Source organism: Pogona vitticeps, chromosome 8, assembly GCF_051106095.1.
Source record: "Pogona vitticeps strain Pit_001003342236 chromosome 8, PviZW2.1, whole genome shotgun sequence".
NCBI lineage: Eukaryota > Metazoa > Chordata > Lepidosauria > Squamata > Agamidae > Pogona > Pogona vitticeps.
Genome location: NC_135790.1, coordinates 1695298 through 1719457, shown reverse-complemented (window position 1 = coordinate 1719457; position 24160 = coordinate 1695298). Strand labels below are relative to the sequence as shown.

The 24160-nt window shown below is 45.3% G+C and overlaps 2 protein-coding genes and 2 long non-coding RNA genes across 5 annotated transcripts; 1 reads left to right on the top strand and 3 right to left on the bottom strand.

Annotated features, from left to right (window-relative positions):
• Window positions 1-68: 68 nt before the first annotated feature.
• Window positions 69-1928, top strand: LOC140701862 (uncharacterized). The gene is made up of 2 exons (XR_013538171.1): window positions 69-209; window positions 1771-1928. It is a non-coding gene; the product is annotated as an uncharacterized LOC140701862 (long non-coding RNA).
• Window positions 1078-8796, bottom strand: LOC144584111 (uncharacterized). Its single transcript, XR_013538172.1, has 2 exons — window positions 6538-8796; window positions 1078-6484 (listed from the first exon to the last, which is right to left on the bottom strand). It is a non-coding gene; the product is annotated as an uncharacterized LOC144584111 (long non-coding RNA).
• A 2436-nt stretch (window positions 8797-11232) lies between these two features.
• TMEM230 (transmembrane protein 230) lies at window positions 11233-17953 on the bottom strand. The gene is made up of 5 exons (XM_020780166.3): window positions 17844-17953; window positions 17034-17203; window positions 15253-15380; window positions 13203-13325; window positions 11233-12817 (listed from the first exon to the last, which is right to left on the bottom strand). Exons 3-5 carry the CDS (start codon window positions 15346-15348, stop codon window positions 12677-12679), a joined length of 360 nt encoding a protein of 119 aa, XP_020635825.2. The 5' UTR covers window positions 15349-15380; window positions 17034-17203; window positions 17844-17953; the 3' UTR covers window positions 11233-12676.
• A 688-nt stretch (window positions 17954-18641) lies between these two features.
• Window positions 18642-22891, bottom strand: PCNA (proliferating cell nuclear antigen). Of its 2 annotated transcripts, none has more exons than XM_020780165.3 (6): window positions 22551-22891; window positions 20464-20561; window positions 20158-20225; window positions 19560-19758; window positions 19246-19365; window positions 18642-19129 (listed from the first exon to the last, which is right to left on the bottom strand). In XM_020780165.3, exons 1-6 carry the CDS (start codon window positions 22769-22771, stop codon window positions 19050-19052), a joined length of 786 nt encoding a protein of 261 aa, XP_020635824.1. In that variant the 5' UTR covers window positions 22772-22891; the 3' UTR covers window positions 18642-19049. The 2 variants fall into 2 exon arrangements, with proteins under 2 accessions (XP_020635824.1, XP_020635823.1); XM_020780164.3 differs by having other exon boundaries at window positions 19246-19369; window positions 19564-19758; window positions 22551-22890.
• Window positions 22892-24160: the final 1269 nt, after the last annotated feature.

Below are 24160 nucleotides of genomic sequence, written 5' to 3'. Positions count from 1 at the left end.
GGGAGGGCGGCGACGACGGTGGCGGGGAGGAGGAGGATGATGAGGATGATGATGAGGGAGGCGGCCGTCCCACCTCAGGGGCCTCGCCGCCCCTCGCCCAAGATGGCGCCCGCGCGGGGCCCGAGCCCTCTCGCCCTCTTCTTTTTACCTCAGGGGGTTCGTTAAGGCCTGAAGGGAAGGCAGGAGGTGGGACCTGAGGGGAGTCGAAGGTGAGAAAGGGGGAAAGAAATAAGGAGTCAAGAGACCACCCAGCAAGGAAATACAATATACACACCCCGGGTGTCGTGTTAGGTTGCCGTTTATAAGGCAGAAAGGACTCCCTTCCTTCAAGGAGAAACCGAATATCTATCTATCTATCTATCTATCTATCTATCTATCTATCTATCTATCTATCTATCTATCTATCTATCTATCTATCTATGTCCTCACAAGAACCCTGCGAAGTAGGTCTGGGGCGGGGGAGGAAAGGCTCCACCGGTTGGATGCCTGCCTGCCTGCCACTGCTTAAACAGATCGCAGCGCCTGGGAAGGACTGAGGGAAACCCAAGGAAGGAGGACAGCTGTGGAGGCACTGAGAAGCCAAAATATGAGGGGCTACAGGAGGAGGTAACACTTGACCGGGAAGGAGCTTCAATGGCCGGAGACCAATTAAAGGGGGGTTAATTCTCTGCCCACGACACAAGCCTCCGGTTCAGGCAGATGCTTGTCTCTAACCGGGAAAGGTAAACCTCTTGCCATATCACAGATGGATTTGTTTCATTCATTGGACTGAGGGAAAAGAAAAGGAAAAGCCGCCTAGAGTGGACGAGTAGTCCAGATAGGCGGGGTATAAATTAAATAAAATTAAATAAATAAATAAATAAATAAATAAATAAATAAGATGGTCCTCTCCCCCCCCCCCGGCTGCCCTTCTGGTGCCACAAAGTGACTTTAGCCTAAAAGGTTCAGTTCTAATTTTTGAACTTTTGGGAAGAATAATTCATTAAAAGGGTTACCATCAGCAGGATACTGTATATTTCGACCAATTATTGATTTGGCATCACCTGTAGAAACCACAAACGAACAAATAAACTCTTCTGGACCTGAAAGACTTGACATATTTTATTTGGAATAAGCTTTTGTAAATTGCAGTCTCTTTCATCAGATGCAGCGACTGTGTTACATGACCTTTTTTTTTTTAACCGCCACAAAGAAAGAATACTCTGCTTTCCATGGCACAGAACTTTCTCATTGGAACTTCTGCCTTCTTTTATAGGAATGGTTATTTTGGGAGACAACCACATGCATAGGCAAACCACGTGCACATAATGGCTTCCAAATACAGTATCTCCAGTTTAAGTTAGTCTGTGGGCAGCGTTATAATGGGGTGCACTCACAGTACAGTAATAGTGTTTGATTAGGGTTATAGGCAGACAAAACCAAAACAATGACTACAGTAGTTGACTGAAAACTAATATTCAGTACTTACTGGTTAACGTTTCGACAGCCGTTTTGAAACTTTCCAGTCGACCATTCTGATCTGAATAGGCTGCTCAAATCAAATGTACTGATAGTTCCCTTTCAGTGCTATCCTTATTTAAAACATGTATAACCCAGCTTTTATCCTATGATCTCATGGCAGAGTACAGTGATGGAAACAATATATTAAAGAAATACAATGTTTTAAAGCCATTTAAAACATTAAAAACTACTTAATGCATTAAATATATTTTCTGTTTTCTTTGCATGCTTCTCTTCCTTGGTGATCAACTGTGTGTCTTCATATTTCAGATATGCGCATAACTTGGAATTGCAGAACAATCTTTTTCAACCGACCATCATATCACAAGTAATAGCCTTAAATTCAAGGGATTTATTTGAATGCGTTATTTGGGTTATCTTATTTTTATTTATATATGGAAACACAATAAAGGTACAGTAGAAACAAAGTTAAGCATGTCCTCAAGATTTTTATAAATTACTAATTTGTGGCTTAATTTTATCTTGGAGTATCATTTCAGTTGTCAAATATCTGTCATTCTAGATTTCTGCAACCAGCTTAAGATTCTTTAGCTCTACTATATGGAGGAAGAATTAGACTACGTTGCTTGAGATAAGTTACATTTAGGTGGATTTGTGGCTAGAAAGAAACAGATGTTTCTCCTCTCTATAAATATAAGCAACAAAATGGATTCGTTAAGTGAGACTAATGAGAGGTCAGTTCCAGAGACTGCTGTGTTTCCATATTGATTTGTTCATAGAAAATGGTATTCCCTCTTACTGTATCTGTATATGTTTATTTGTTAATAAGTGCCACTGATGATTGCATAACCAGGGAAGTGCCATGAAGGTTGCAAAATGACATCTTAGTGTTTTGTTATTTAAAAGGCAACCGTGGAGTATCTTTGTTTTAGTATTTGCACAACAAACTGTCACATCACTTTCTCTTTCCAGTGATTTCATTATTTGATGACATTGGCCAGAATCCTTCTGTTCAGTGCTATAAATTGCAGCGTGCGAAGTGCCCCTGGTGAACAAGTGTTGGTTTGGAGGGGGCCAGAGAAGGCTTGTACAGTACGCCTTTCAGAGGGAACCCTCAACTCCAGTGTCACCCTTTACAGCTGTTCCACCACTTTGCCCCTGTTGCCACCCACTTGTCCATCAGTGAGCAAATAGGTGGTGACAGTGCCTTCTCAGTGCTACTGTCATCTACTTATTTGCCCTTTCTGAATCTGGGGATAGGACAAGTGAACCCGCAGGTAGCACTGGGGAAAGAACAGATGTAGCAGGACTAAAAGGCTGTTTCTGGGTTTTGCTGAAGTACCAAGGAAAGAGCTACATGATTAGGATTGCTGGGAAAGGGCCTAGTGAAATCAATAGTGGGAGAGAGAGAGAGAATTGGTGGGATGCATCCAGACATTCATGAAAGCCCTGAGCAAATATCACATACAGCCATTGGGGCCAAAACAGGTGCATTTTCTGCTCTGCTGTCAAATGCTCATGTTGGGCTGTGCCTGTAGCATCATTGTGTTCCTTTCTCTACCTTCCTCCTCTCTTTGTCCTCCTACAATTTGAAGGAGTATATAACCACTTTATTAATGGCATGCATGATTTGGGGTGGGTGGGCTGTATGGTATGTCTTTTTTGTGTGCTCATGTCTTGAAGAGTGTTCTCAATCCAGGCGCCTTGACTGTAGAATTCTCTCCTTTGTCAGATATGGTGGGAACAGAATCTTACATATTTGTGGCTTCAACTTGAATGGAGACCTAGTTATTTTACATACGGATTGATTTTATTGTGTAGTGGGTTTTTTTGTGGTGCTCCTTCACATTAGAATGGTTTTGACATTGAAAACCAGGCTTTGAATGGTATATAAATAAATTTAAATCTTTACTTTGCAACATCACAACATGAATGAGTTTTTCCTCCTCATTCTCTGAAAAGTGTACCCACAGTACTTTCAGCACATGTGTGTTCTTGAGTTTTTGGGGGAACAACCCAAGCAAAGTGGAAGTTCCAATATTACAAGTCTAGTTTGCCTTAGTAGATCACAGCATATGAACTCAAGATTTTAGAAAGAATTTTGACCGGGGGCACACCTAGATTCTTATTTAAATGCAGTAAAAATCGAGAAAGGGTAGTCACTGCTATTTCTTTTCATGCCCTGAAAGCCAATCTGTTTTTCCCCCTTTTTTCCCAAAGAATAAGTGGCATCATAATTTCATGAAATGGGTCAACCTTCTCTAGTCTTGAACATGCCTTCGTTAATCATGATCAGCCTGCTTGCAGTCAAGCTAGTGTCTTTGAAATCAAAGCCTGAGGCAACCTTTCCTAGAGACAGTTTCCATAAATGGGATACCCAACTGAAGGTAGCTGTAGAGACTTCCTGCTTTCGGTGCCTGAGGAGGAGAAGGGGATGTTAAGCACTTGCCAGACCACTGTGCAGAGTATGAATCATACATTCTGTAGGCCTGCTGTACCTTCAGCTCTTGCACAACCCCTTTTTGCCCTTCACTATCCCTCCCCCCCCCCCCATATTTTAAAGCTATAAATTGTGAAACCTGTAGCTACAATGGGTCAGGGTTTTCTTTTGAAGTGGCGAGCAATGCCAGCAGCATAAATTCATAGGCAGAGAGAGTTTTCTGGCAAGCCTTTTTTGCTGTTCCTACAGCATTTCCATTTTAAATGCAAGCTTGTCCAGAATGCAGCTCAACAATCATTTCCACACACACATTTTTAAGCAATTAATCATAAAGACTAGAAAAATCTATATTAGTTTGAGTAAAAAGTGCTTGGCATTCATGTAACTTCTCCCAAATGTTTGAAGAGTCTCAAATAATAACTTGTGTAAGCAGAAGGCTGAAGGCATATCCATTGGCATGTGAAGCCTGTGCTACGTGATAGTTGGCGTAGTAGCTATACGGGAATGTTTGGAGGCCATAAATCATTTTGGAGCCTGGGATTTAGACCCCCTTTGATTGCTCACCATTGCTCTTGAATTGCCTTGTCAGGCTGGGGGAAGGACCTTGGAAGCACAAGGCCTGACTCCCAGGTCCTGTCCTCCATAAGCCAAAGTTATTAAAATTGGTTCAAATAAAAGTATTCCATAATATTCAAGGTGTCTTTCTCAGGATGATTGGAATCCCATTTGCTTTATATTTTTATTTTATGCTGCATGTATTGGTAGCCCAATTTCACCCTTTGAAACAGCCATGATTTATAACCAAAGCTTACTAATATTTGCTCAGAACTAAAACTGGTTTAAAAGTGTCAACACAGTTTGGATAAAGAGGGTAAAGGGGATGTTTTGTTTACTTTAGGGAAAGGCTGTAGCATGCAAGGGAGTGTTTCCAGGTAAGGAGGGAAAGATCAGAACCTTTGATAACTGCAGAAAATTGCCTGCTTTTGAGTATGCAGTTGTCATGACGTCCTGATTGTCATTCCCTTCCCCACTAAGAACAGTTCTATGGTTCCTGGGTAGATGGTATTGCTGGAGGACATGACTGGCAGTGGTGGAATAATCAGCATGTTTTTCCAATAGTCTTAGAAACAAGAAAACCTGGTCAGATGGATCTTTGATCTAGTTCTGCAGAACTCTCTACGTGCTGGATTTCAGGTACTCAGCACTTTCTGATAGCCGAACCAAATCTCCCTATGCAGCAGAATTCCATTGTTTTGAAGTAGATTTTGTAACTGAAGGTATCATTTTAGATGTTGTGAATGTGAATGGGGGATTGCCATATGCATTATCCCACTTATATCCAGGGGGTATGTGGATGGAGGGCAGTCGGTGAACTAAGAGGTTAGGAGGTCAAGCAGGGCAGTCGGTGAGGAGGTCAAGCAGTGGCTGTCCAACTTGTTTTAAGTCCCCCAATACTGCTGTGTCTTTGGGTAGCTTTCTGGCAAAAGGGCCAGAGAGGCTGTCACATGCACCATTTTCTGCTGCACATCACAGCCTCATGCTGACGTTGCTGGCTCAATTTATAAAAATGACTCACTGCTATAATTCCATCAGTTTAGTCGCTGCCTCTGCTCATGACAACACTTCTCTGACCCTACAGAGCAAACAAAACAGATAAAAAGACCGTCATGTAATCAGAAAAAACGTTGAGCAAGAAATTATTTGCAGTACTAATTGGATTAAATGGCTTTGGGCTTGGATTAATAATTTGATTTTTTTTCAGATGAGCATTTGGGCTATTTGCAAAGCACTCGTATACCTGCCTTTAAAGACTAGCAGATCTGTTCGTGGTAGAGTCAGCTGTTGTGGATTAGAAAGCCATGAAATTGTGTACATTGGTTGTCTTTAACATGCCAGGAGAAAAGACACTTTATTGCAGGGATTTGTTGCATTGATTTGTTGCAGTCAGCTAGTTAGTGACTTTTGTTTTGTAATGCACGTGTTAATTCTGACTTAGGATGGCCCTTGCCAGAGTTTTCCAGAGAAAATACTCAGAAGTGTTTTACTGTTTCCTTCTTCTGAGGCCATCCTGGGAATATCCAGCTTGCCCAAGGCTGTCCAGGCTAGCTTTTTTCCCTAGGTGGCCCATTAGGGAATCAAACTCCCAACCTCTGGCTCCACAAGCCAATACCTAACTCACTGAGCTTTCCATCCAGCTGCAGGCCGCGAAGACTTTTGCCAAATAAACCCCCTAAGTCTCTGAGATGCCACAAGATTCTCTTCCTTCTACTGCAACAGATGAGCAGAGCTGGCCCGTCAAAATTGTACATGTGAAACTATCCTGAAGTCTGCCTAGTTCAGTCACAGGGAAGTTCCCAAAGAATGGGAGGCGGAAGGGGAAGGGATTGTGCTTTGTACCGGAGCAGTGTCGTAATGTCCTGGCGTGATCCTTCTTCATGTCTGCTTTTTGCAACTTATCTTGGCCCCACTATAGGAGAAAAGATATTCAGTGGAAAACAATAATAACTGATGAAACTGCTGATTTGGGGAGGGATGGGGCACGCGCAGTTTTTGGAATCATTTTTTCCCCGTTTTGATATTGGACTCCACTTTGGGCTTTAGTTTGCACTCCCCAGGAGTCATCCAAGGTGCTGAACCTATTTTTAAAAATAGCATTCAACACCTTGGCCAGCTCCCGCACACGGCATATTAAAATCTGGAGTGGATTTACAGTGTTCCAGAAACTGGAGTCACTGCCCTTGATTGTATTTCACACCTCTTTATTCTCCCAAAGTATTCTAGTCGCAGCTTTCCAGACTTTGGATTTTCAGTTATGAGGTGTCCATAAAATTGTTATTTATTTATTTGTTTGTTTTACAGTATACCCCGCCCATCTGGTCTATACGAGCACTCTAGGCAGCTTACAACATAACATAAGCATTAAAACCAAGAATACTACATAAAACATTCAATAGGAAATTACAATACAAAATGAAGAGGAAATAAATAGAGTGAGAAAATAAAATCAAGCCTCTCCCACATGATTCAGCAGCTTCTCTATTGATCACAGCAGCCTATAATTCCTATTTCCAAGCAAATCACTGGCCTTTCTTTATCCCCACTGGATGTTGCCTTGTTGCAGGACACTAAAGCTGGGACGGGCCTCCAATGTCTTGTAATCCACACCCCTGCAAATGCAGAACATCCACTTGCATCTTAGTTCTAGAGGCACATTCATGCTTCATCATTTAAGTTCCTCCAGAGTGTCTTAGGTCTCCCTTTGGAAGATGCATGCCTATAAAGACATACTGTACAGTATCTCTAAGCCCTCATATGCCTCCACATGGACACCGAGGGCACATCACAGATGCCCAGCCTGGTCTTCCAGACACCACAACTGCCTAGGTACATACTAAGAAGCAGCATTGTGTAAATACGTTGCATGTTTTTAAAGCAAAGAACAGTTACTAAATTAGTGGGCATGCATCTAGAGTAAACAGTCAGTAAAACATAAATGATGGAGAAGTGCCTTCTGCAGTATGTAATTTTGAGGCAAGGATTAGGCAGCAATCCTTGGTATTGCCATTTGGAGCCTTAACAAGCATGTCCCTCTTTTTATTTGGGAAATGTTATCTGGATGGCTGTGTTTCCATAGAAACTGCTTTCATCAGACCGCTTCAAACTTCTTGCTAGGATCTGTAGGTTGTAGAGTGTTATGGATCACAATGAGGAGCATAACCGTCAGTAAGGTCCTTTGCATGTCTACTCAGAAAACAGCCCCACAGAATAGGATTGCAACCCCAACCCAGCCTAAAAGCTCCAGAAAAACCAATTGCGGAATCTGTTCTTTTTGCCGTTGCCAAACAGCCTCCAAGGCTAAAGCGCATTTCAGACATTTCACTGAGATCACTCACTCCCCTTTTCCTTGACATATGAAAAGCACAAGAAATGCACCCAAATTCATTGACAAACAATCCAGAAGGCCATGTAAAATGTCACAAATAGCAAGCGAGCTTCTGAGGTTTTAGTACATCTGCATTGTTTGCTGCCCCGTGACCTCTTAGGACTTAAAAGCTGTGGAATAGATGTTTATGAGATAAATTGACTCCAAATGTAAGGTTGCCTGTTGAGCTACTGTTGGTCAGACTGAGTTAGAAGTTAAAAATTGGATGTGAAAAGACATTCCAGACCTGGTGATGTGATGCAGCAGAACTGTCATTTCCTATTAGATGTCTCAAAGGAGACCATCTTAGTCACTCTTTGTCAGCTCTGTTACCAGTATGCTCTATGGGCACCCAGTGTCTCCATGATGCTTTCTCCCTCGCTCATCAGCTTCTGTGACTCCTCAGATTTTTTTTCACCATCCTGCCATTTCCGGCTGCATTTTTACAATGAGATGAACAGTTCTACCTCTCTGCAACCATCATGGGAATCTCTGGGCCAGGGTGGCAGAGCATCATCAAATTTTTAGACAGAAGTGTACTCCTGCACATGTTCTGATAAAAGTGCCACGCAGTGAACCTCTAGCCACTCTGAGTTGTAATCTTTTAATTTTTTTTTTAAAAATCCATGCTATCACAGAAGATCCAAAGAGCAGAACATTGATTCTCGGACCTGTCCAAGAAGCTTCCCCTCTTCTTCTATGGCCAAAGCAGTTAAGGGCAAGAGGCCTGTATTTTGTTGAACTGCGTGCACCCCAAGAAAGAGCACAGAAGCCCAGCTGATCCAAGGCAAACTGCAGCTAGCAGAAGCCAGGTCACTTGCCTATGGACACAGTCAGTGCCAAAATGATTTTCCTCCGTTCTGTGGCTGGGGGAACATTCGGACCAACCTGAGATGAGTGAGCTCCGTAGCCAGGAGTTTAACATGCACTATCAGAGGCAACCCTCCTAAGGATGAACTCCTTCACTGTACTCCTTCCCCCTGAAATGGCAGGAAACAATTTTTGGTCCTAACGTGTCACCTTGGTTTGGGGGGGGGGACAAAGGAGTAGTACAGCAGCAAAGATTTTTCAGGCCTTGGTTTGTTCCAAGGATTTGTTGTAATGGTGGTTAAGACAAAAAAACTATCTAGTGTTTAACAGAAGGGGACAACCTGAGGATAACGCTGCAGCAAGGTGACACTGTGGATCTTGTTCTCTGCAGAATCTCCAACAAAATGTGATTCTGCTGGATGAAAATATCTCACGGTGGTGCAGAAGAGTTAGATCTTCCTGAGCTGCTGAAAGAGATCGAAATGGGCCTATGTGTAATAAAGTCCTACCAAGAAATATTAAAACATTCACAAACATTTAAAAATGGTCAGAAACTGCATCTGAGTTTGTCATTAATGTTGTCTCTGTTGACAGGACATGCAGTCCTAGGAAATGTTATTAATTTGATGCCCTCAGAGGGACCCCAGGAAAAAAGGGAGCAGGAAGAGGGCGGCTGCGTGGCTTCAGATCAAATAAGAGACGGGAACGGAGCGCCAAGCCATCCCCTTCCTGTCCTCCAGGTTTTTGTATCAGATTTATGCAAAGCAAAAACCCCGGCTGGCTCTAAAAATAGCACACAGCAAGACTCCCAGCCGCTGGATAAGAAACAAATAATTAACATGACTGATCACCAGCCACGAAAACAAAAGTGAAGTTTCTGCAGCTTCTGTTCCTTGCTCAAATAGATCTGAACCAACATGGAGGCAAAAAAATGCCCTTTTCTCTGGGTTTGGCAAAAAGAAGCAAAATGGGATGTTTATTAATCCTGTCTGGATGCTACATGCATGATTACTGAGCCTTCCCATCACCCCATCCTGTCTCCCATTTTCAGTGTTTCACCTTCAAGATGTACTTTCCCCGAAGTCATCCCTCTGCTGAAGCAGAAGTGACATGTCCCGGCATAAAGCGCTGATGGGACACTGACTCATCTGAATCTATCATCGGCTTGTTTGCCGTGCCAGCGCCAGCTCCCAGAAGCTGTTTTTGTTCAATGAATTTTACAGTCATCTGGCCATTAGGAGAGGCGCGTCTGGGAACTGGCCTGGCGATCAGAGAAGGGTGAAAGAGTGCAGCCGTCGGAACATGGAAAAAAAGAGGTCACTGTGATGGAGGAAAGTGGTGATCTGCGTCATGTTTCACTTTTTTAATGGTGGACTGAAACAGCCCGGAGAGGGAAAAGACACTGCGTTTGTTTTAATTGATTCAACAAGGAGGAGGTTGCAGGGATGAATGCTACGGAACAGAACAGTGGTCCACCCGTCCACGGTAGCCGGAAAAAGATGACTCAAGAAATCCATGGCTTCTGGACATGGAACAAAACTTATCCTGGTGAATCACAACTGGTCAGTTCTGGTCTAAGAGAAATTCCTACCTGCCATTACCTGCATCCTTCATTTTACCTCAAGATCCTGTCAAATGTTGCTTCTAAATTATTTTCTGGCAACAAACATAACTACAGTAGATGCATTAGGACTAAAGAGGAGCAGATGTGCCAAACCGCAGAGGGTTCTGAATATTCCCCCTACTTTAAATTTACTTTGCAGAACATAATTTTATCGGCAAATTCCCCCCCCCCCCAAAAAAAGTGTGTGTTTGAACAGTCTATTAAAACTTCATCTCCTGGTCAGTAAACATTGTAATGACTGCCTCGTGCATCTCTGGGGAGTTTCAGACATGACAGGCAGAAAAGCAGAATGCACCTGTGCTCTTTTTTCTTGTTTTATCTTAAACATCTTTGGCTCTTAATGATTTTGAAGATCTGCTGGAAGTGTTCATGTAAGGCCTCCGGGGTGGGTTTGATCATGTCCAAACCCTACCTAATCCTGAATATGTGCAACTGAAATAAATTAATATTCTTTCACCAAATCCCCAATGAGCATACTCTTGCTATGCTAAGCAATTGGATTTCTACCAATATCTGATGAGAGCTTTGAAAGCAGGAGGGAGTTTAGACTGAATTTCTACAGAGCCAGAATAAAGGAGTTCCTAATGCTTTGACGCCTGTCCCTTCGCTCATCTCTGCAAGATTGGCACAAATCTAGAACCTCTTATACCTTAGGTGGAGAACTCGGGGGGGGGGTTCTGTGTGGTTCTTGGCCTCTTCCAGGTCTTGAGACACTGCAGGTCCCCACCATGTGTGCAGACCATCTTCCAGGTCACCACAGCTTCTTCTGTGTCATTTCTGTTTGTGCACATGCCAAAAAGTGCCAGCAGATGCATTATGCGATCCTGCAGGCCCACAGGCTTCACTTTTGCTCTAGACTTTGCTTTCACCACCGTCCAATTACATTTCATCTGCCACTGGCCACAGTCCCCAACTTGCTATTCCTAACTGGGAACTGTACAGACGACTTCGGGCTGAAAATGTATATGCTAAAACTGAGGGAAAATATCAGCACAGTCTTTATTCATATTAAATGCCTTGCAAATTTTGTGCTCTCTTTCACACTCTACAAGCTGTAAGCCTAGCCAATGGCCTAGAGACAAACATAGGTTTAAACAAAAGGATGTTAAATAATAGTGCAGACGGATGGCTAGATGAATACAATCAGGAGCAGTGCACAGCACCTAGGCAGAAGAGGAAATGAACAATAAAAGATTCCTTTCCATCACTGTGGTTCCCCCAACAGAAGCTGCGACCCACGCAGGCAGAAAGGAGGTACTGAGAAAACTGTCACAGCACCTGCAAATCTGTGGTTCAGGGGTGAGCAGATAGAATCCCCCCCCCCCCCCCGGGAACAAGACATCAGCAAAGACTGCAGCTGGCTTGATGAAAGGATGCTGCTCAGGTCAGTGGGCTTTGAGTTGGCCTGGAACCTGAAGGGCAAGGACAGTGACCACGTGGCCAGTTGCAGCATTTAAGAGGGAGAGTATTGCTTCTTGCTGTTTAAAAAAATGATAGGGATGGTGGCCTGACAAGATCTTCCTTCCTAACCTTTCTCTCTAATGCACTCAAACATATTGGCCTCAAATTCAGTTTTCTGAAGGTGTTTCAGCATCTATCCTGTTTTTGTGTGTGTGTGATACTGAATTTTGATTTCTGTTGAAACCTGCCCTAAGCCAATCCCCAGGGTAGGATAAATACTGCATTATTTTGTCTTCTGGTGGATCCTAACCAGGCCACCCTACAGACTTGGCAAGTGTCTTCCAGATTTTCTTAGAATTTTATACCAGCAAAGTTGCAATGCTTTGCCCTTTGCATGAAAGCTTAGCAAAGAATTAGAGAGAACCCACAAAAGTATATCAAAACACAAAAGAGAGCCATCAGCAAACTTGTTTTGATTTTTTCCCCTAGTTGTAGGTAGTATTGCAAAGCACTTTCATTCTTAAATTTCAACTAGTTGCCCAGTAGATCAATATTCTAAATCCTTCAACACACATTACTATTGTGGAATTAAGTCACTTGTTCCATGTTTGACTTTTGCACGTGCTCTGCTCTAAATGACCCAAAAAAGGGGGGGGAATCAAGTCATTAGAAATCTCTGAAAATTTAAAAACCTGAGTTTTGTTTCCTCACTCAGATTGACTGACAAATCCTGTGGGGCGAGAGGCAGAGCTGCACAAGGCTGCCTCAAATGAACTTCCCTTCTGAAAGGAGAAATGTTTCTCCTGACACTTGCTCACATGATCTACTTCACATGATGTGGTAGCACTTGCTGGGGAGTCAAAGAGAGAAAAAGAAAGATTCTGCAGAAATCCTCTTTTTTTCCCTAGACAACAACTGTGAAGATTCACTGTCCAACAACAGGACTCTCATTAGACTAGAAGCTTTGGATCTTTTCTCGCTGCAGACGATTTGTGACAAAAGTTCCCACGTCAGCCTTCTAGTCATCAAAATCAGGGATGTCGTCATAGGAATAGCCCCGGTAGCCTTTGGAAGCGAAATAAGCAATCCGCAGATGATAGAAGCCAGGAAGGAATACCAGAATTCCAATGATTAAGACGGGGATTGCTCGGTCAGTTCCCTGGAAAAGATAAGAAAAAGACCCGTGTGACGCACATGTGTTCAGCTGCTAGGTATGTTGGCATCCAAGGGGTGGCAGCTGAAAGCAGGCTCCGTAACTGCCTTGATGGAAGACATTTTGGAGCCTCGCCAGATTCGCTACAAGCTCCTTAAAGAACAAGAGAACAGGCAGCTGTATCACAGAACAAACACTACAGCTACCCCAGATTGAGTCTGTCCCCCAGATTGAACCCCAACTCTCAGGGCCTCAATGGAACCTTCACATTGTGAACTCCAGAACAAAAGATTCCTACTGGCAGCATAGCCGTGTCCTATACATTCCCGGAGAATGTGCTTTTCCATTCATGCCCCTGCTGAGCCCCTCCCCTGAGACAGGACTCACTTACTCCTTGGCTGATATATCCTGCAAGGAGGAGAGCACCGATGACGATGAGAAGGGTGCCAATGAGGAACAGCACCGTAGCCAGCGCAATGGCCTTGTATGGGATCTTGGGCGGGCTCTTCTTGAACTGCAAGGGAGGAGGAAGAGAGAGGTCAGCAGTCAAGGGCTCCAGTATGAAAACAGGATCATTCTGAAGTCAATTCCCTGGATCCCAGATGCCTCAGGTGGCTTTCAACAAGGATATGCCATCTGTGGGCCTCTGGGTAGCTGTCATCACCCTCAACCACTATCGCCAACATGGAAAGAGAGAGAATGGGAATTGCAGCTCAACAACACTTCAGAGGGCTCCGAGTTGCCCATCGCTAGCGCTCAGTCTCTGCCTGAAGCAGGACATACTTCTCTGATAATAAAGATAATGGGGGGGGGGGGGCAGGGTGGGATGAGCAACTTGGAAAAGCCATCACCCAGATAGCCCAGCTATGAATTTCAGATGTAACAGGACCACTGGGGAGCATCTCCCTCCCTCCCAATGAAGGCTGCATACAGTAGGTGTGGGCAGAGAGGGAGGAGGTAAGACCCCCCCCCCCCTCCTCCGAAGAATACAACCTTGAACCCTGTTCCTTTACATACATGCAGAATCACTTCTCTCTAAGCCAATGAAGCAGCTAGATGATAGGAGCAGGGAGGAGGAAATGGCTTTCGGAATCTAACCTAAGCTGCTAACACAAGACTAGCTCTGGGTGAACACTGGTTCTGTAGCAGAACCAAGCTCAAAAGTTCCTCCAAACACCTGCTTCCAGTTCCCACACACACACACAGGCACCTGAGAGCCAAAAACCTGCACCCATCTAGAGGACATCACTGAACGCTCTGCTCGTAGATCCATCTGCCTTTAAAGTGAAAGGCGACTCTGGGGTGCTGTGATGCTGCTGCTCCCTGGTGGCCAACATCAGCTGTATCATCACAATACCCAACAAAACCACTTCCTCATAATTACATGTGACTCCCTCTTTCATAAAAACGTCTACACTTGGTCTTTTGTTTCCCACCCTTCCGAAATCACGGCCCACTTTAAGTCAGTTTCCCATCTGCACCCACGTGTTGTCTTGATATACGACACCAAAGAGAGGTGGGGAAATTCTCTGAAACACAGAGTATTTGGAAAAGAGCAAATGGCTTTGGCAATCAACGTCTCCCTGAAACTTGCTTTTGCACAAATCAGGTCACCATGGCTGTGTTTTGGTGAACCTTCGCATGCACTCAAAAACGTTGCCTTGAATTCCTAAGTGAGCCAGAAGCTTTAGGTGGTCACCGCCCTTCTCTTCTCTTCACAGCTTTCTGGTCCATGCACAGGAATTTAGGAGAGGAGCAAGGTGGCTGATGCTAAATTTTTTAGCATGGGCTTCCAGGAGTGATTTCTCTTAACTAGAAGAGACTTCTGCTGTTTCCTACATCCTCCTTCATGCAAACATGCAAGACCGCAGGGAGACAACAGGCATAAGTGAAACAGCCTGTGGTGGGTTGAGTTCATCGTTTTTTAAATCCTTTTTTTAACACTGTAATAATTTATTGTTTTAGCTTTTAACTTTGTTTCTTTTAATACTGTAAGCCACCTTGGATCCTTTAGGAGAACAGCGGCATATAAATATTCTAAATAAATTAAATTATTCCACAGAAGCAAAGTGAACCCAGGAAGTCAGAAAGAAATTGGGGGGGGGGGGTTCCAACTCAGACTTTGCATATTTGTTTACTTATGTAAATATATATTCTGCTCATCTAGTACATAAGTCACTACTCCGGGCAGCTTCCAAGAAAATAACATAAATATACTACATCAATTAAGATAATAAACAGATTTTAAAAATCTCTTATAAAACCTCCAGCCCAAACCGTATCAAAGTATTTGGATTATATGGAGTAACTGCATGGCCTAGCACGAAGCTAAGGGCGGGCTCACAAGGGTTTGAATTAAGGAGAAAACCAAAACGCACGGTCAGGTATTGCTTCTGATATTTGTGATGCACAACTGGCCCTGTTCCCCCCAATCCTTTTACCTGCAGGTCAATATAGCCTTCATCTGTAGAAGCAAGTTTGGAATATTTCACTTTGCTGCTTGGGATCGAAGCAGCTAAATTAGTTCGGGACGGCATCGTGGTGAGCAGGAAATGTCAGCACCTACAACCTGGGAGGAAAAAAGCCATAAAACTCTTTGAGGGGATTGGAACATGAGTGGGATATTGTTTCAAAACAGGAGAAGTTGGCTGTCAGGCTAGGCCTTCAAGCTTCATTCAAAACCACCTCAAGCCCACACTGCCCTTCCGTTCTCAGTTTAACGGAAGCTCCTCTTTCTCCCTGCTTGAATGGCTTGAAAAAAGGAAGGAGTGCTGTCAACAAGCAGCTTCACAGAAAACACGGCAAGGGCTACTTCTGTTGCTGTTGTTCTCCTTTGGCAAAACACATTTTATATTTGGATGGCAAATTAATCTGACCAAGAGACTGAACTGCTGGTGCTTCCACTCCAGAAGCACCCCCAGATGGCTTCTGACACCAATAACAACTCATGAGTAGAGTTCTCTCTAACCTGGCCTGGTTGATCCCAGAGTGATGGAAGGGTGAGTGTTAGAAGTTGGGAGATGTAGGTTCTAGCCGTTAAGAGTCAAGCAATTTCCCAACTGATAGGAGATCAGTCATTTTTTCCTCACATCTAAGTATCTTCACAGGGTTGTTGTGACAATAAAGGGGAGGGAGGGAGGGGAGCAGGGCCATTCCTACAGCTAGGAGTGCAGCTCAGAAAGGTAGGATACAAACATAATAGAGAAAATTTTGCTCCATCTTTTTCGGAGTCTAGCACATTAAACCATGTTTCTCATATTTATTTCTGAACATTTCTATAAACCCATTGTTGGTGGGGGTTTTTTTCCCAAGAATCAGGATTGCACAGAAAGCCTGAAATTCCCAGGAATGGCATGTTGCTCATACCCACCTACAACATGTCACCATCTGCTCACAGCATGGGACTCTGGGTGAGGCAAGAAGGGTGGTCCACCCCCTCAAAACAAGAGAATAAAGAAAACCTGACAACCCATTGCAAAAAGCCAGTTCAAAAGCTTAGCACGACCCATCTTCAGACTCTCTCAGATGCATGCACTTGAAAGCACTCTCTACCAGAAAGCAGGGAAGATGTAATCCAAAAGCCTTCGTCTGCAGCCACCCTATTCTCAGAGATAGCATATAAAAGAATTCAATAATGTCTTAGTTCACAGGGACATTGCAACGACAAGGTTTGCTAATTTTTACAAACTACTCCATAGACTAGAAGATTGCAAGTAAGTAGCTGCATCCCTTCAAACGTGTGAAGGAGCAGCATAATTGAACAGTCTGTAACCTCAGACAATGCTATGCATTCACCTTTTAGGACAATCTTTCTCCTAGCAGATGTGTTTATCCTTATAATGCAAGACAATCAATGTTCATAAATATTACCTCTGTTTATTTGCTTCCAACCGAGCAGGGAATCAGGAAGCTATAAATTAAACACTTGCGGATTTAGAGAGGTTGCTGTGATTTTTCTCCACTAAGCAAAGCAAAGTAAACAACAAGAAACCAAATCAAATACCTTGCAACAGTTTTAAGGCTTAGAGGTTTATTTCAGGACAGAGGCTGAAAAATTGGCACCACTTTGTTTATGGAACTGGAGAAAATCAATAAAATCATACCCTGAAAGGTAACAAGATCCATCAAAGAGATGCTAAGAGGTTGCAGGATCCATTTTGGAACGGAGCATCTGCCCACAACTATTTTAAGGACTCCCCCCCCCATTTCTCCCCCTCCTTACCTTGCAGCTCTTCAGTGTTCTGGGCAACGAAGAGTCCTGTTAGACTCCAAAGCCAGCCTCTGCCTGCTGTGGAGATTATTGCGACTTAGTACAGGTATTCCTAAACAAAGCGGCAACAATGATTCAGCCGAAGCTAATGTACTCTGGGCACATCGGGAGAAGACGACTCGCTGGAAAAGACAAGGATAACGTTAGGAAAAATGAAAGGCAGCAGGAGGAAAAAGAGAGAGTGAGCATGAGAGAGGAGTGGACTTGGAGGAAGGAAGCCCCAGCCTTGAGTTGGCAAGACCCCAGCAGGGCTTTAAAGGGCAGGGCCTGTGGGGGGGGGGGGATTCCCTAAGGATCCCAGGCTCACCTCCAGGTCAGAAGCACCTGCTAGCCAGCACCTGAGCACAAATGTCATCATCCACTAGCCTTGGGGTGTGTGTGTGTCTTGGATTTTGCACAAGGATGGCTCTTGTGGGTGGGTGAGAGAAGCCACTCTCTGCCACAGTACCGGAGGAGGAGGAAGAGGCTGCACCCATGAAAGTCCCCCCACCCAAAAAAACCCAAACCCTTGGGCTCTAAGGACTCTTTCTCCTCCATTCCCCCCCCACAAAAAACCCTCCCTTCGTCCCTTTCCAAAGCCAGGATCTCCTCCTTCCCCTCCTCGAGGCTACACCCAACCAGGGCCAAAGACTTGGCCCCCCTCTCCCCGGGAAACCCCTGCCACCATCCCTACCCTTAAAGGAGGATCGGGCCCCTCCCGCCTAAATAGTACGCACATCAGCCCAAAGAAGCCGCCGCCCCCTCCCCCCCCCGCCCTCCTACCTGCGGGCCGGCCCCATCCTTTCCTCCCGCCTGGGAGAAGCGACTTCCGCGCCCCAGCCTGAGTCCTCGCTTGACCCCGGATGTTGTTATCCCCGTTCCCCAGCTGCTTCCGGGTCAGGATCGGGAGGCCCCCGCCCCTAGCCGGCTCTTCCGCACGGGCGGGCGGACCGCTGCAGGGCCTACGCGTGGCCGCTAGGGGCGCCCGAGGGAAAGGAAAAGGCTTGGGGGGGGAGAAGGGCTCCGGGCAGCCCCTAAAAGAAACCTGGAGGGTGGGGCGACCTCGAAAAAGCCCCCCCCAAACAGGCAAGCCCTAGATCCCCACAAGCCCCCTCCCCCGAAGGCCGGGCACCCCTTCTTGTCCCTAGGGAGCTTTGCCCCATGACTGGCCTGCCCTTTGGGTTCAGGGCTGGCCTCTTTCAAAACCCTCGGGTGGGCAGAGTCCAGAGGCGGCTCACGCCAAAGCCCCAAAGGTCGCCTCTCATTTCATGGTTGCTGCTGCTGCTCCTTCCTCTAATGCATAACCAGGAAAGGGGACATGTAGTGGCTTGGTTTACACAGGCCAGCATCCCCATCTGGTCTGGGGGGGGGTAGCAGCACCAAATCCTTGCCTTTTGTTCCCCACACCAGACCAACTTCATATGCTTGTGTTTGTAACTCAGAAGCCCGTTACAGATGTTGGGGGGGGTTGTCATCCCACAACCAGCGAAACCTTCAGTCCTCTTGCCTTCACCTGAACCTCCACTGAAGCACTCTGCTTTCCCTCCCCTCCACTGAATCATCAGCCACACGGAGAAAACATACGAAAATGAATATTCTTTATTGACAAGTCTTTTGCCTTCGGCAGGCATCCACTTCAAAACAATAAAAGCAGATTGGTCTAAACATAATTTGTTTTTAGGTCCCAACAACCTCAGTGTAAAGCAATGTTATAGAGACCGTACTTCTTTTTAAATACTGCACTCCAGTGCCTGCTAAATGAAGCGAAGAGCCATAAAAACACGATTTAAAAGCTAGAGGAAGTAGTTAGGAAGAAAAACTATTTCAGAAAAGACGTTTGTATAATAAATGGAAAAGGTATTTACAGAAAAATATCTACAATTGGTCCTAAGTGCAGAAGTGCTAGTTCCATGCACCAAAGACTGAAAACTGGAACAGAAGCTGACTTTCATCTTTCACAAAATCATCATTTCCCAGGCCCAAAATCTTTTAAGATTCTTCTTGATCTTCAATCTTTGGAGCCAAATAATATTTCAAGTGTCCCATGTCTGCAATCTTGTATTCCACAACTGCAAAAGACAAAAAAACAAGGCAATTAATCATAACAGGTCTGAAATTATCAATTTCACCCCATGCATAACTTGCAGAAATAGTATTGCAAGGAAACTTTGAATGCTGCACTCACCAAGTGGAATGTCTGCAGACATACTGAGCGTCACCGTAGGAGACAGAGGTGTAGCTTTGATAAAGAAGTTCAGGTATCTCAAGGCAAAAGTCAGCTGGACTGGCTCATTCATCTCTATTACTACCTGTAACAGATTAAATGTATACATTCATTCTGTTGAGTTCAACTACAGCAGAAATTGTACTAAATGCTTTAATTTCTTATCTCCAAGGTTTAGGCTTTTCCATAAGACAGCTCAGTTAGCTGTCTGCCAAAGAAGGCTTGTCAAATGCACAGAAACAATACAATTTAAGTCTTCACTTAATTCCCTCGACTTACAGCTTCTTCCTCTTTGTCCACATCACTGGTTTGTGACAGTTTGATGTTTCCATTTCCAAGCTCCCCAGTAGCAGAAAACTTAACACCATCTTTTGTGCAGGAGATTACAACAGCATCTCCGATATGGCTAAGGTCTCGGCAGATGCGTGCAAACTCCCCAGAAGGCATTTTCACAACACAGCTGTACTCCTGTTCCTGAAAGATCAACAGAAAACTTTGTTGTAAGTCCTAAATCTGACCAAATTTACAGAAAGTACCCCCTGAAGGACTAATCCAGAGTACTTTGTGGGATGTTATTATTGCATTGACACGCGAACATGACCAGCTTCAAAAATCAATAGTAAAACAGAATAGAAATCAACAGTTTGCTTTATTCAGAAATAAAATCTACTGTAATTTTTATACTCCCATTCAATCTCTAAATTTAATCTTCCAGAAGTAGAAATAACATATTAACTGCCACACATACTTGCTTTAAAAAAGTCACTGTGGTTCTGCAGAATGGATTTTTTTCATGTAACACCTAATTTTTACAACACAAACCGTCCTATTCAGTTTCTTTAATCACAGTAACAGATACTAAACTACACTTACTGGAATTCCAAGTTGTTCTACATCCAAATCCATTAATTTCATTTCATAGTCAGAGACTTTCTCCTGATCTAAATAAAAAATAAAACAAGAAGTTCATGTTTATGATACCTCTTTACAGTCTAAAGTCTTGTCACAAAGCACAAGGTTATGAAAGGGGAATCTGGGTGATGCCCCTCCCCAAAACTCCACCCGCTTGAAACTGGGCAGGACAAGCTACACAGAGGTGATCTGCTCTGAGGGAGGTGGGAAAAACCACCACCACGTCCCTCTAGACAGCAGCATTCCCAGAGTACTTCAAATACTTACTTGGTGTCTCAAACACTAGAACCAGAGTATCTGCATTGTCTTCTGCTCTCAGAGTAATTATGTCTTCGTTACTCGCACACTTAAGTACTTTGGACAGACTGAAAAAGAAAAAAGTACAAGGCCCGTTGACTACATGTTCTCCAGATACTATGTGCTATTAAGTCTTATAGTGACCCTACGTTAAGTGAGATATATAAGAAGTGGTTTTAGTAGTACCCCAAACATTCATATAGGAGTGAGTTTCTATAGGAGAGCCGAAATTCAAACCCAGGTCCCATGAATCCTAGTCTTGACACTCTGTCCCCTATACCAGTGGTCCATGCATGCGTTGGAGGGGCTGTGCATGCATCTGCACGTGCAGGAGGGGGCAAATTTGTCTCCACAGACTGGGGGTTGGGGACCTCTGCCCTATACCACACTATACAAATAATGCACCAATATTGCAGCAAGCAGCAAAGGCTCTCTTAGTAAAAAAAGGAAACAAAGTAATTTCCTTCCGCCATCACAACAGCAAGCAGTATAACAGAAAAAGAGGGTGATCATGTAATTCAGTACCCACCTAAATTAGAAATTTGAAAATTCTCTCAAAACTGATAGAGACAAAAAGATGCTACCTAGAAGAAAGCCCTCAGCTAAAAATATAGCATTACAGAATAATGAAAGTGGAAGCTCCTTAATGCAGGAATACAGATCAATGGATATCTGCCAGGTGGTTGTCTCCTTAAAGAGGAGACCACCTAAGCAAAGCAGAGGCCCTCCTTTTCCTCTCATGCCATTCACCCCTGCAGAGATTACTAAAGAAATGTCTTTCAACATCAGAAGACTCCCCTGAGAGATCACAGCATCCTAAATAAGAGACCAGTGACTGGTCATGATCCTGATCTTATCGTTCATCCATAACACTATGCAAACTGAGCTGAAATGAATTTAACCCCACTCAATCTACTCAGAACTGAATTATGATGGAGCAACCCCTGTGACAATGGAAGGAGAGAAAAGCCGCTGCAATGGTTTTAACAGCAACCTGAGACAGAGCGAAACACAAAACCAAACCGAGCAGCCCTTTTGTAAAGCCAAGGCGATTACAAATGCCACCAGACCCTGTTGTTTTTGTGGCAACAGACTCAATAAGGATTCCCAAGGGAAGTTGTCAAAGGGACTGCAGCAAAAACAAGGCTTTATGGCTTACGCTCCCTCCACTTAACAGACCACAAGGATGCTTGAGGGAACGGCTCTTCGGAGAGGGAGCCCTGTAGCTCTAGCACTCGCCCCTTCCTCGGCAGGTCCTCCAGTTCAATTGCAGAGCTAAGGCATGTTGCTTTTTGGGATGGTAGGGGATTCTGGGAGTTGTAGTCCAGGCCTCCCTTTCCCAAGCGACGTGTCAAAGGCAGGAAGGGGATCAAGTGGGGGGGGGAGAGATCCTGGAGACAGCCCCCCCGCCATAAGCAGCCCTTGCATTCTTGCACCGCTAAACGCCCCATGCTTTTCCTCCAACAAAGGCAACCGGGGCCAGCGTGGGCCCGTCCTGCGCGCCCAACAGAGCGAAGCCACGCCCAACCAGCCAAAAGGCCGGCCAATCAGGAAGGAGGATAAGGAGCAAGAGCCAATCGGCTCACCCGAAGGAGCGCGCGCGGGTGAAAAGCACCCCTAACAGGCGCCGGGCGGTCCTTTTTCTTGTTCCCGCCATGAGCGCGTCGCTTTAGGCGACACGTCACCACAGAGCGCCGGCCGAGACGCGTCCTGCGCAGGCGCAGTGGCCCCACTCCAAAAAAACGGCGCGAGCCAGGCGGCCGGCTCCCCGCCTCCTCCGAGCTCGGGGGCAAAAGGTGCCCGCAGCTCTTTCTTCCTCAATCTCCCGCCCAATATGGTGACGAGCAGCCCCCTCACAGGCAGCCGCCGCCCCGCGCCCCACCTCACGGGGGGGAGAGAGGAGCGAAAGCGTCTCCTCAGCGCGCCGGGGTTGCCCTTTGTTTCTCCTCAGGAGGGAAAGTCCTGTCAGAAGCGGCAATAAGGGTCTCTTCCCCCCCCCGCGCGCGCGCTCTTCCCGCCTTGCTTCCCTCCCAACCCCTGCCCCGCCGCCCGCCTACCTCACGATGTTGACCCCCATGGCGATGTTGCGGTCGCAGCGGTAGGTGTCGAAGCCCTCGGAGCGCATCGTGAGCTGCACCAGCGAGACGTGCGAGGAGTCCATGCTCTGCAGGCTGATGCCCCCCGAGCCCAGTTCCCAGCAGGCCTCGGTGATGAAGTCCTTGAGGGCGTCCACCACTTTCTTCAGCAGCGAGCCCTGGATCAGCCGGGCCTCGAACATCCTGCCGGCTCGGGAAGCCGAAGAAAAGCGGAGGCGAGGAGGAGGGCGGCAAACAAAAAGCGGCGCAATACACAACGGAAGCCGCCTGCTCCGAACGCGCGGGAGGCCAGACTCGTTGCGCGCCCTCCCGCTCGCTTTTATACTACCCTCGAGCTGGCCCCGCCTTCTCTCGTTTCGCTCCGCCCGTTTGCTGCCCTGAGCCAATCGCGAGCTTTTAAAGGGAAAGGAGAAATACGGTCCAGGTACGCATGCGCACGTCTTCACCTTTCTTCTCCCCCCCCCCACTTGGCCAACCGAATAGCGGCTTCTAATTTCCCCGCGAAAAAGAATCCCAACTTGACGTCACTGTAGCTTGAGCCAATGGGAGCTCATCATGGCCTCTCGCTCTCTCCTGGAAGGGGTTTGCTCCTCAGAAGCGACCAATCAGAATGAAGGGGTGGCTTTCGTTCTTTCCCCGCCCCTTGGCTGTGATGCTGAGCCCGGAAGCTTCGTGGAGGGTTCTGCCTGGGCTTGCCCTTTCCTCGCCGCTCTTTGAGCTTCACAACAACCCGGGCAGGTGGGTCGGGTCCAGGTTCACCCCGTGAGTCTCATGGTTGGGACAGGCGGTGAGCCCGGGTCTCCTCTCTCCAACACAAGAGTCACTACGTGATGTGAACTGCATATAATAAATGATTACTGTAGTTGCATTGTATAAATAACTGTAGCTGTACAATAAACAAAACAGAAACACAAACAAACAAAAACAGCAAGAGACAAAAAGCGTGGCGCCTTAAAAACTCAGTGCTGCCTTTTAAGGTGAGCTTTACAGGATGACCTGTATTAAAATATCAGGCAAAATCCTAATTTTTTTTAAAAAAAACGACCTTGTGACAACAAAAAGACTATTATATTTTAATGTCCGTTTTCGTGGGTCAAGTCCATTTCTTCAGACATAGGGAATAAAACAGAAGAGAGACTTCACAATTACAGTAAAACATTCAAAACATTCATGGGCTTTAAGGGGCCACAAGGTTTTTTCTCTCAATTTTTATTTTTAATGTTTGTCCCTTTTTTTTTTCCTTTCGACTTTGCCTGATATGTTTGCACACATTAACATGGCTACCCATTATAAAACTGCTCCTATTCCAACATAGGAGTTAGTCTTCCTGCAAAAGAGCAGCAGCACCATTGATGCGGGAAACGACCTTCCGAACTGTTGGTGGCCTAGATAGCCTGCCAGCAGGTAGGATTATCAGCTACAGGTAATGCAAAACGTCTGTCCGCTAATAGAGAAAATGAGGGAGCACTGAGCAGGGGGCAGGACTCCATGGCCTTAGTGGTCCCTTTCGAATTCCATCTAGCCACCTGTAACTGGCTACCTAGACCTACCTGTGTGTGATTTTTTTAGAT